This window comes from Lucilia sericata, unplaced genomic scaffold (assembly GCF_015586225.1).
Source record: "Lucilia sericata isolate MDLA Ls3-8-SP2 unplaced genomic scaffold, ASM1558622v1 Contig000118F_arrow, whole genome shotgun sequence".
NCBI lineage: Eukaryota > Metazoa > Arthropoda > Insecta > Diptera > Calliphoridae > Lucilia > Lucilia sericata.
Window position 1 is genome coordinate 359,383 of NW_023994150.1, and position 12,681 is coordinate 372,063.

General features: G+C 27.4%; 2 protein-coding genes across 2 annotated transcripts in view; both read left to right on the top strand.

Annotated features, from left to right (window-relative positions):
- On the top strand, window positions 1-2,560 carry LOC119600653 (dynein regulatory complex protein 1 homolog). The gene is made up of 7 exons (XM_037951045.1): window positions 1-235; window positions 309-472; window positions 532-1,370; window positions 1,430-1,792; window positions 1,858-2,040; window positions 2,136-2,257; window positions 2,323-2,560. The coding sequence occupies exons 1-7, from the start codon at window positions 69-71 to the stop codon at window positions 2,558-2,560; spliced, it is 2,076 nt and encodes a 691-aa protein (XP_037806973.1). The 5' UTR covers window positions 1-68.
- An 8,168-nt stretch (window positions 2,561-10,728) lies between these two features.
- Window positions 10,729-12,681, top strand: part of LOC119600644 (probable E3 ubiquitin-protein ligase bre1) — a 188,554-nt gene continuing 186,601 nt past the window's right edge. The window contains exon 1 of the mRNA XM_037951031.1: window positions 10,729-10,799. The gene's annotated coding sequence lies outside the window, so the exon portion shown is untranslated. The remainder of the gene's footprint in view (window positions 10,800-12,681) is intronic.

Consider the following 12,681-nt stretch of genomic DNA (forward strand, 5'->3'; position numbering starts at 1 on the left):
ATTTTAATAAAAAATTTCAAAAGTTCTTAACTAAACTTTAATAAAATATTTTAAAATAATTTAACAAAATGGAAGAAAATACTACACAAGAGAAAGAAGAAAATAATGAATGTGCAGTAGCAACCGAAAAGAATGTTTGGAAGGAACTAATTTCACAAACAAGAAATAGAAGCAGCAAATTTGACAGCAGGACCCAATTAGTTTTTGATGCGTTAAGAGAAAAACTTAAAAAAACGTAAGGATACAACTTAAAAGTCATTTAGAGAAAACCAAAGTTCTTATTCATATACTTTTATTTGAATTTTAAGAACTCAAACTAAAGATAAAACTGACATTGAAGTACAACTGGAAAATAGTGAATTGCATTTGGAGGAGCTAATACAATTTGGCAATGAACTGGTTAATAATATCAAAAGTGCCAATGAGCAACAGGAATTGTTGCAAAGTCAGGAAAAACATGCCAAAGATATGGGTAAAAAATAATATCAGAAAATTAGGTTTAGTCTAAAATTTTCTATATAAAATTTTCAGAACTGCAAGAAAACTTGCGCAAGGAAGCTGAAATATCTTTGGGACAATTTCAAGACATCAATAAGAAATGGCTGGAAATGAATAATTTAAAGGAACCTATGGCCATTTATGAAAATATGCAAAAACAAAGAGAAAATATTTCCAATTTAATGGCCAGCAAAGATGAACTCATAGAACAATGCCAGCAAGAACTCAAGCGCATTAATCAGAAATACTATTTTGATCAAGATAAGCAATCGCAAGACATTTGTTTTCTGGTGGAGAGAATAGATCAGCAAATTGAATTATTAAAAAGAACCTACCGAACAAGTATTTACGATTTACAGAATACCATTGACAAGGAAAAACAGAAGATTCTCTCTGTGGCCCAAGAAAAATGGAATACTGTTTATGAACACCTCACGGTAAATGAAGCACAGAAAATGGAATTGGTTAAGGACAAACAAAAGTTCTATGAAAAAGAATTAGAGAATATACGCAATAAGCAGGAAGAGATCACTAGAACTACTAGGATAAGGCTGGAGAAAGATGCTGAAATATTGGAACTGGAAATACGTAAAACACGCGCCAATATTTTAATGAATTCCGAAAAGATTGATTATAATTATCAGGTTTTGCAAAAGAGAAATGAGGAAAATATTATAATAAATAATCAGCAAAAGAGAAGAGTGGCTAAATTTAATGAATCTATAGTGGTGTTGAAAAGGAAATTATCAGAGCTTAAGGAAAATAATAGACTTGCTATGGAGAGATTAACGTTGGATATACAAAAACTACATGCCAGTATAAATGATCTACAAATAAAAGCCGAACATTTTCGTAAAAATAATAGAACCAAGGTGAGTGAAGTGGTGCGCCTTTTAAGCATTCCTTAAAATATTAAATTTATTTGATTCAGCTGGCCAAAGTTTGGAATATAAACTTTAAGGAAATCAAACATTTGGTGACACGTGTTTTTGAAATCGATCGCATATTGTATGAGCAACAATTGGCCCGCAAATGGTTTCCACCAGATATCGACCTAGACCAATACGACTATGTAAAGGAAACACAAAACTATCGGAAACCTAATAAAATGTTAATGAAACAAGCAGAAACAATTAAATCAAGTACATTGCAATCGTGTCATAAACAATTGCATGATATTTTACATAAAATATCTGATCGTGCTGGATTTTTGGTGGAAGAGAGACTTTTGGAAATCCTAAAACCCTATACTGACGATGAGAAATGTTTGGTTAGAATAGAAAGTATATTTTCGGTAAGTATTTGTTAAAAAGTTGTTTAATTAAAATTTTTTAGGATTGCTAAATAATAAAAATTTAGGCCCTTAATATAACAGATATAGCTGTAGTGGAAAGCTTAGTGAAATATTTTGAGCCCTACTCTTGGTGTCCCAATTGTTCTTCAGGTTTGCCAGTGGGTTCTTTCAAATCATTATACTCTTTTAAAAGACATTCTGAGGGTGAGATTGGGGAAGAGAAAAATTATCAAGATAAAGCAATAGAGGTAAGTTAAAAGTTATTCAGATATACGAATTTTCTAAGTTTACAAATTTTGTATTGTTTTTCGTAAAATCTTAAAATCTGTTTATATTTTTTAAGAATTCAACTAACAATTTATGCACGAATCATATGCTCTGCATGGAACCGACATTGGTTTTAACGGCCTTAAACGAATTCATCAGTAAACAAGTAAATATGGCGGGTAAATCGGTGGAAACAAGGTAAATATTAGTTTAAATATAGTATATAAACAGATTTTTTCACATTTTTTGGTATAATTTTACAGAAAATTAAATAAAAATCCGGAAGTGGATTTGCTACAATTTGACAAATCACAAATAACCAGTTATTGGCAGCAATTCTCCACCTATATGTCAAAAGATCAGCAAAACATTTGGAAAACCATAGAACATGGCCTCAATCATTACCTGGAGGTGTTAAAGAAGCGTCAACAAATCGACAGTGAATGTGTTTTCCTGCAAAAACAAAATGCGGAATTGAAACATTTATTGCAAAAGTTGTAAAAAGTATTTTATTAAACATTTTCTTTTCAATCATCCACCAAAAAATTTCACTGCATTTTTTTTCTTTAAAAATTTATGTAAATCATTAGCAGCTACATTTAAATATTAATGAAATACCAGTTTAATCAAATAAATAAAAATTCAAATATGTTGTGTTATTTTAATTTTATTTATTTTGATTTTATTTCATTTTATGCAAAGTGTAAAAGTGTGAGCGAGTGCATATTAAGGCGTTTTTATTAAGCTTGTTTGTCGACTTAGTTTTTTGTGTGTTTTTTTGACAAAGTGCTGGTAATTGATCACATTTTGATTCAATGATAACGCCAACCACATTAATTTATTTTGACATTTTCGGTTGTAATTTATACAAAGTATGTATCTCTGTTTTTTTAATAAAAAGCTATTCGAATCGTTTCAATTTAACTTGACTTGAAATGGCTATAAATATAATTTATTGATATTAATACACTCCGCATAAAAAACATAAAATCCCCATCATCACATTTACATTTATAGTTTTGACTTTAGTCGGGTTGGCTGCTTGGTGTTGTTGTGGTTCATTAAGAGGAAAACATATTTATAAATCAATTAAATTGATGTTGTTTCTTTTATTAAATATATAGGTTTATTCTAGACTAACTGATTTAAATCTTAATTTTTGTCTAAGCTTTAGAAATGTTAAATCTAATTAGAGTAGGTTTGTTTATGTTTACATTTATTTAGGTTAAGTTAACCGGAAACCAGTTTTCTTTTAATAAAAGAGCGAAAGAGAGTGAGAGCGGTTGTTAGATATTTACAGCATTGCCATATTTTAAAATGGCAACACTGTCAGACAAGACAGACACAAGACAGTTATATTTTTATTGAATTTAAATTAATTAAAAAAATAAGTGAAATTGTACAATTTATTAATAAAATTCAAAGTTTTTTCTTTTTCTTTTAGACATTATTAGTTAAATATTTAAGTTAATAAACTTAATAAATATTTTTAACAAATTTTTATTTGTTTTTATTGAATCGAAATTTTGTTTAACATATATTAAGTTAATTTACATTGTTGTTTAGGTAATTTAAACAAATATTTGCCTTATATAGCATAAGTTTTATGTAAATAAACCATATGTATTTTCTGTTTCTTAAAATGCCTAAATACCTACTCAAAAAAAAAGTTATTTTTTAACACTTTTATCTAATTTAAATATCAATATGTTATATATTGACAATAATCATCTTTATGCTCCATATTTGGCGCGCAACAACATTTTCATTAACATATTAATGGTTTATTGTTAAATATTTGATTTATGTACGAACATGTTTTGCCATGTTTGCACATTAAAATGAAAACCCTCAGCCAGCACGACTTTGATATATTTTTATATGCCATTTAATTATTTCCTAAAGCTCTATTTTAAAACGATCTTTAAGAAGAAGAAAAAAAAAAAACACAAAATAAATAAAAATACCTAGAGAAGAGGGGGAGAATTTGAAGTCCTATCATGTCTGGTCATCTCAGAAACATTTTTATAAGTAGAAAAAAAAACTTAACGAACTTATTTAATAAAGCATTTAGGTATAAATGGGTATCAATGGCATCATTGATACTGGTTCGATTGTTAATCAGGATTATTCGAAAATAATGTTGACAGTATACAAAAATAGCGTTGGCAGCATACGCAAGCTTTAAGTATTATTTCATTCGGCATTTAAAAGTCATGCTGTTGATACTAACAAACCACCTGGTAATCCACAAACATACGACACTCTACTATAATAAGCTGTTTTACTTTCGGACGGCTTGATTTCAGCAACTATGTTAAAAAAAAAACGGATTGGAATTTAACTCCTGCTGTTTTTCAGAGGTATTGGTAGTTTATATTTCGCACTTTAATGAAGTTATCATTTGACTTAACAATAGTATCTTAAAAATATTTACTCTAAAAGGTTATGCTGTCATTTCTTAAATTCCATAATAAGGGATACAAAATTCATATATTTATCTTAAATCAGTAAATAGAAAGAATAAATTCTTCATTTTAGAAGTGATTTTATTTATAATGACATTTCTGTTACAAAATTTCTAAAAACTTTGTTTAATTTCATTCAATTTTAAATTCCTAGTGAACAAAAAACTGAACTTGACACTACTTCGACTCTTATCCGTTTCACTTCTTCTTTCATTTCCTTTAATATGTAATAACATTTTACTCTAAAAAGTATTTCCTTTACATTAAACACTTGTTAGGGTAAACCTAATCTTTGACACTTCCATTAAATGTCATAACCATATTCTTGTCCCTTTCTATTTTTCTAATGTTTCATCACTTTCCTTTTTCTTCCTTTTAATCTATGTTTACGATATCAAATACACTAATCACAACAAAGCAATACATCTCTAAAATGTTCATCTTCTTAACTTAAGGGCGATAGGTCTCTTAATGTCATTAAACTTTATAACAATACATCAAATCAGTCTACTTTACTAAAAACACTTGTTTGTCAACTACTAAACTTTGACACAATTAAACTTCAATTCAAACAAACAATGTCACATTAGTGTCATTGTTTTTTGTATAACCCGCTCTTTTGTCCTCTTTTTCATACTTACCTTTCAGTTCGTCTTTTCTTTTCGCGTGTGCGTCAATAGTTTAGTAAAGTGTTTGTATAAAATTGTTAAATTTAACAAAAATAAATAAGTTAATTGCTTGCAACTAATAAGAAAAGTGTTAATAATAGTGTAATTAATGAAACAAAAGAAAAATCATTCAATATAATGAAATAAATCAAGTGGGAAAAAATTGGTGTCTGCCGGCTGGCCTGCCACCAAATTGGCAACTTTTTTCTATTCTTTTATAAATAATTGCCCCCACCTTATTATAAAAGTGTTAATAATAGTATAATTTAAGAAATTATATAAAAAAATAATAGTGCAATCAAGTAATTTACTAATATAAATCAAATGTAAAAAATTTATGACTGCCGGCCACCAAATTTGCAATTTTGTTTTTTGTTATAATTGCATACACACCACTCATGCATTTTCATGCATTCATTATTATTTGAGTATGAGAGAGTTAGTAAAGTCTTTGAATGAGAGTTATTTTTTATTACCAATTCCTTTCTCTTATTTGCTGCTTAATATAACCCATCAAATCAGTTTACCTTACAACAAACACTTGTTTGTCAACTACTAAACTTTGACACAATTAAACACCAACTAGAACAAAACAATGTCACATTGAATGTCATTATTTTTGCATATCTCGCTATTTTTTCTTTTTTCATATTCACCTTTCAGTTCGTCTTTTCTTTTCGCGTGTGCGTCAATAGTTTAGTAAAGTGTTTGTATAAAATTGTTAAATTTAACAAAAATAAATAAATAAATAATTGCTTGCAACTAATAAGAAAAGTGTTAATAATAGTGTAATTAATGAAACAAAAGAAAAATCATTCAATATAATAAAATAAATCAAGTGGGAAAAAATTGGTGTCTGCCGGCTGGCCTGCCACCAAATTGGCAACTTTTTTCTATTCTTTTATAAATAATTGCCCCCACCTTATCATAAAAGTATTAATAATAGTATAATTTAAGAAATTATATAAAAAAATAAAAGTGCAATCAAGTAATTTACTAATATAAATCAAATGTAAAAAATTTATGACTGCCGGCCACCAAATTTGCAATTTTGTTTTTTGTTATAATTGCATACACACCACTCATGCATTTTCATACATTCATTATTATTTGAGTATGAGAGAGTTAGTAAAGTCTTTGAATGAGAGTTATTTTCTATTCCCAATTCCTTTCTCTTATTTGCTGCTTAATATAACCCATCAAATCAGTTTACTTTACAACAAACACTTGTTTGTCAACTACTAAACTTTGACACAATTAAACACCAACTAGAACAAAACAATGTCACATTGAATGTCATTATTTTTGCATATCCCGCTATTTTTCCTTTTTTCATATTCACCTTTAAGTTCGTCTTTTCTATTCGCGTGTGCGTCAATAGTTTAGTAAAGTGTTTGTATAAAATTGTTAAATTTAACCAAAATAAATAAATAATTGCTTGCAATTAATAAGAAAAGTGTTAATAATAATGTAATTAATGAAATAAAAGAAAAATCGTTCAATATAATGAAATAAATCAAGTGGGAAAAAAATTGGTGTCTGCCGGCTGGGCTGCCACCAAATTGGCAAATTTTTTCTATTCTTTTATAAATAATTGCCCCCAGCTTATCATAAAAGTATGAATAATAGTATGAATAAATAAAATAAATAAAAAATAATAGTGCAATCAAATAATTTACTAATATAAATCAAATTTATGACTGCCGGCCACAAAATTTGCAATTTTTTTGTTTTCTATTTTCCCTGTTTGTTATAATTGCATACACACATGCACTCATGCATTCATTAATATTTGAGTGTGAGAGAGTTAGTAAAGCCTTTGAATGAGAGTTATTTTATATTACCAATTCCTTTCTATTACATCTGCTTCTTAATAAACCTTATTATGTATAACCCATCAATTCAGTCTACTTTACAACAAACACTTGTTTGCCAACAACTAAACTTTGACACAATTAAACACCAACTAGAACTAAACAATGTCACATTAGTGTCATTGTTTCTGCATAACCCGCTCTTTTTTCCTTTTTTCATATTCACCTTTCAGTTCGTCTTTTCTACACGCGTGTGCGTCAATAGTTTAGTAAAGTGTTTGTATAAAATTGTTAAATTTAACAAAAATAAATAAATAATTGCTTGCAACTAATAAGAAAAGTGTTAATAATAATGTAATTAATAAAATAAAAGAAAAATCATTCAATATAATGAAATAAATCAAGTGGGAAAAAAATTGGTGTCTGCCGGCTGGCCAGCCACCAAGTTGGCACATTTTTTCTATTCTTTTACAAATAATTGCCCCCACCTTATTATAAAAGTGTTAATAATAGTATAATTAAAGAAATTATATAAAAAATTGAAGTGCGATCAATTAATTTAATAATATAAATCAAATGTAGAGAATTGGTGACTACCGGCCATCAAATTTGCAGTTTTTTTCTTTTATATTTTTTCTGTTTGTTATAATTGCATACACACATGCATATTCATGCATTCATTAATATTTGAGTATGAGAGAGTTAGTAAAGCCTTTGAATGAGAGTTATTTTATATTACCAATTCCTTTCTATTACATCTGCTTCTTAATAAACCTTAATATGTATAACCCATCAATTCAGTCTACTTTACAACAAACACTTGTTTGTCAACAACTAAACTTTGACACAATTAAACACCAACTAGAACTAAACAATGTCACATTAGTGTCATTGTTTCCTTTTTTCATATTCACCTTTCAGTTCGTCTTTTCTTTTCGCGTGTGCGTCAGTAGTTTAGTAAAATGTTAGTATAAAATTGTTAAATTTAACAAAAATAAATATATAATTGCTTGCAACTTATAAGAAAAGTGTTAATAATAATGTAATTAATGAAACAAAAGAAATATCATTCAATATGATGAAATAAATCAAGTGGGAACAAAATTGGTATCTGCCGGCTGGCCAGCCACCAAGTTGGCAAATTTTTTCTATTCTTTTATAAATAGTTGCACCCACCTTATTATAAAAGTGTTAGTAATAGTATAATTAAAGAAAATATATACAAAATTAAAGTGCAGTCAATTAATTTAATAATATAAATCAAAAGTAAAGAATTGGTGACTACCGGCTATCAAATTTGCAGTTTTTTTCTTTTATATTTTTTCTGTTTGTTATAATTGCATACACACATGCACTCATGCATTTTCATGCATTCATTAATATTTGAGTATGAGAGAGTTAGTAAAGCCTTTGAATGAGAGTTAATTCTATTTCCAATTCCTTTCTATTTTTTGCTGCTTAATATAACCCATCAAATCAGTTTACTTTACAACAAACACTTGTTTGTCAACTACTAAACTTTGACATAATTAAACACCAATTGGAACAAAGCAATGTCACATTACGTGTCATTATTTTTCCATATCCCGCTATTTTTCCTTTTTTCATATTCACCTTTCAGTTCGTCTTTTCTTTTCGCGTGTGCGTCAATAGTTTAGTAAAGTGTTTGTATAAAATTGTTAAATTTAACAAAAATAAATAAATATTTGCTTGCAACTAATAAGAAAAGTGTCAATAACAATGAAATTAATGAAATAAGAGAAAAATCATTCAATATAATGAAAAAAATCAAGTGGGAAAAGAATTGGTGTCTGCCGGCCGGCCAGCCACCAAATTGCCAAATTTTTTCTATTCTTTTATAAATAATTGCCCCCAGCTTATCATAAAAGTGTTAATAATAGTATAAATATAAAAATATATAAAAAAAATTAAAGTGCAATCAATTAATTTAATAATATAAATCAAATGTAAAAAATTGGTGACTACCTGCCATCAAATTTACAATTTTTTTGTTTTCTATTTTCTATGTTTGTTATAATTGCATACACACATGCACTCATGCATATTCATGCATTAATATTTCAGAGTGAGAGAGTCAGTAAAGCCTTTGAATGAGAGTTATTTTCTATTACCAATTCCTTTCTATTACATGCTGCTTCTTAATAAACCGTAATATGTATAACCCATCAAATCAGTCTACTTTACAACAAACACTTGTTTGTCAACTGCTAAACTTTGACATAATTAAACACCAATTGGAACAAAGCAATGTCACATTACTTGTCATTATTTTTCCATATCCCGCTATTTTTCCTTTTTTCATATTCACCTTTCAGTTCGTCTTTTCTTTTCGCGTGTGCGTCAATAGTTTAGTACAATGTGTGAATAAAATTGTTAAATTTAACAAAAATAAATAAATAATTGCTTGCAACTAATAAGAAAAGTGTTAATAATAGTGTAATTAATGAAACAAAAGAAAAATCATTCAATATAATGAAATAAATCAAGTGGGAAAAAATTGGTGTCTGCCGGCTGGCCTGCCACCAAATTGGCAACTTTTTTCTATTCTTTAATAAATAATTGCCCCACCTTATTATAAAAGTGTTAATAATAGTATAATTTAAGAAATTATATAAAAAAATAATAGTGCAATCAAGTAATTTACTAATATAAATCAAATATGCAATTTTTTGTTTTCTATTTTTTCTGTTTGTTATAATTGCATACACACATGCACTCATGCATATTCATGCATTCATTAATATTTGAGTATGAGAGGGTTAGTAAAGCCTTTGAATGAGAGTTATTTTCTATTACCAATTCTTTTCTCTTATTTGCTGCTTTATATAACCCATCAAATCAGCTTACTTTACAACAAACACTTGTTTGTCAACTACTAAACTTTGACACAATTAAACACCAATTGGAACTAAACAATGTCACATTGAATGTCATTATTTTTGCATATCCCGCTATTTTTCCTTTTTTCATATTCACCTTTCAGTTCGTCTTTTCTTTTCACGTGTGCGTCAGTAGTTTAGTAAAATGTTAGTATAAAATTGTTAAATTTAACAAAAATAAATAAATAATTGCTTGCAACTAATAAGAAAAGTGTTAATAATAATGTAATTAATGAAATAAAAGAAAAATCATTCAATATAATGAAAAAAATCAAGTGGGAAAAGAATTGGTGTCTGCCGGCTGGCCTGCCACCAAATTGCCAAATTTTTTCTATTCTTTTATAAATAAATTGCCCCCAGCTTATCATAAAAGTGTTAATAATAGTATAAATAAAGAAAATAAAAGTGCAATCAATTAATTAAATAATATAAATCAAATATAAAAAAATTGCTGTTTACCGGCTACCAAATTTGCATTTTTTTCTTTTATATTTTTTTCTGTTTGTTATATGTACATACACACAGGCACCCATGCATATTCTTGTATTCATTTATTTTTGAGTGTGAGAGAGTTAGTAGAGCCTTTGAATGAGAGTTATTTTCTATTGGGTCAAAAAGTGCAAGTAATTGTTGTGTTGTTAGAGTAATTTTATGGTGTTTGTTTTTGTTATGATTTTTGTTAGTGCCGCGTTTTAATAGAGAAAAAAGTAGCTATTTATATATTAAAATCGTTAATTAAATAAAAATAAAAGAGAAAAGCTTATTAAAAATAAATAAATAAATAAATAAAAAGTAAATATAATTTATATATTATAAAGTGTTAAAAAATTAGATTAAATAAAAGCTTATCATGCAGCAGCATTCCAAGAACAAATTTGTGAAAAAAATTGGTGAGTTTTGTTTTTTATTACATATTTATAAAATTTGTTATTTGCTATTTAAGTATTAATTTGTTAAATTTGTAAATTTATAAAAATGTCTGTTTCACTTTAAAATATGTATTTTTGTTGCTTTCCCCACAGTATTTTGCAAAATTTTTAAAATTGTTTGTAATTGAATTAGCTGAATCAGTGATTGCATATTCAGTCATCTGCTTTAGTACATGTTTTTATTATTGACTAGACAGAGGGTTTGATAATTAAGTTATCGACACATTATTTGCTATTTGCAACAGTTTGCTTAATAAAACAGGGTGTTGTTAAAAGAAATGTTAAATAGTAGAGGCATATTATGTAATTTTCAGGCATTTTAGTCATTTTTAAACTTTTGTTATAAAAAAAATTCCACTAAAAGTTTAAATTTTCATTCAAATTTAAAATTTTCTTAAATAAATTTAGATTTTTAGCTAAAATTTAATTGTTTCTTTAAAAAAAAACTATTTTTAAATTCTAACAGAATTTTTGTCCAGGTAATCTTAAAAGATTTTTTAATTGATATTTTACATTCGAGAAATAGTTTGTTTTCAAATAATTCTTTACATGAAATGAAATCTTCATGTCTCAACAATTACATACTGAAATATTTATAAAAAAAATACCATAACCGGTAATAATTAATCGACTTATTACGGGTATGTATATAAGTTTTTCGAATTCATATAAATTTCTTTGTGCCTCTGTTGGCAAATACTGCTGAAATGTTATGAACTGATTACTCAGTTCTCGATTACACTAAAAGCAACTTTGTGGCAAAATAGACTGCTTTTGGTTGCCTTTATATAAATAATTTAATTTTAAATATAACTATTGTACCCTTTACGGTAAATTGCATGAATTAAGGTTGTAAATTATAACTTTAAGTGCATTTAAAAGGGTCCTAAATACTTTAGGAGGAGGACTTTGAACGTATGCTAAAGTTGTTTCTCATTGTTGTGACACACACATGAATTCTTAATGATATTTTTTTAAACTTTAATGTCATATTTTTGTTGTTGTTGTTATAGTTTTTAAAAATATGCCTTAGGCGACAATCACTTCTGACAGCATTAAGTTTCCAAACAGGCTACAGGCGGTTATGGTCAACCAAAGTGACATATACGTTTATGAAAAAGATGGATACGTACACACATACATATGTACACACTTATCGTTATAGTATGTAAATGCTATATGCTGCATCTGAACATGTATCCAATTATAGATAAATGTTGTTGTTTCATATCTTCATTTAAACGCAGTGGCACTTTGAAATCATAATACGAGTGTATACAGTGTGTTGTAGCAACTTATTGATACACAGTTTTACAATTATGTAAAAATTTTGTGATTTAATGCAATCAGCCGGGTATAAATACAAATATATTTAAATTTAAATATATTTAAACGTATACAGGGTGGTCCAAAATGCTGTTGAAGTTTAGAGAAATTTTGTAAAGTTTTAAAGTCCACTTCAAATCTGAAATATTTTCTATAGATTTAGGAATTTCATTGTAATCCTTTAAACTTCTAATTATGCGCAAGATTTACTTGATTTAGGTCTTAATCATTGAATTTTGTAGGACTTAGTTAAATGCTTGGATACTCTTCCATTTAGCTACGATAAGTTTATTAGAAAGTTCTTAAAGATTATTGTGAAGTCATGACCATTAAAAATTTCCATTAAGCAGATCAACTCTTTAGTGCAGATCAAATCACAAAATTTTAAGAAGATTTCCCGCTAACCGTTACAAACGTTATTTTAAGAGATTTTTTTCTTTTGCCATTTCTTGCTCTTAAACTAGAACTAAATAAATTTGCTTTAATATACGATGATGATGATGATGTTTTCTTATGG

Coding starts and splice junctions, on each gene's coding strand:
- LOC119600653 (XM_037951045.1), top strand. CDS start 69: ATGGAAGAAAATACTACACAAGAGAAAGAAGAAAATAATGAATGTGCA. Junction 236..308: donor AGAGAAAAACTTAAAAAAAC/GTAAGGATACAA, acceptor TTGAATTTTAAG/AACTCAAACTAAAGATAAAA. Junction 2,041..2,135: donor ATCAAGATAAAGCAATAGAG/GTAAGTTAAAAG, acceptor ATATTTTTTAAG/AATTCAACTAACAATTTATG.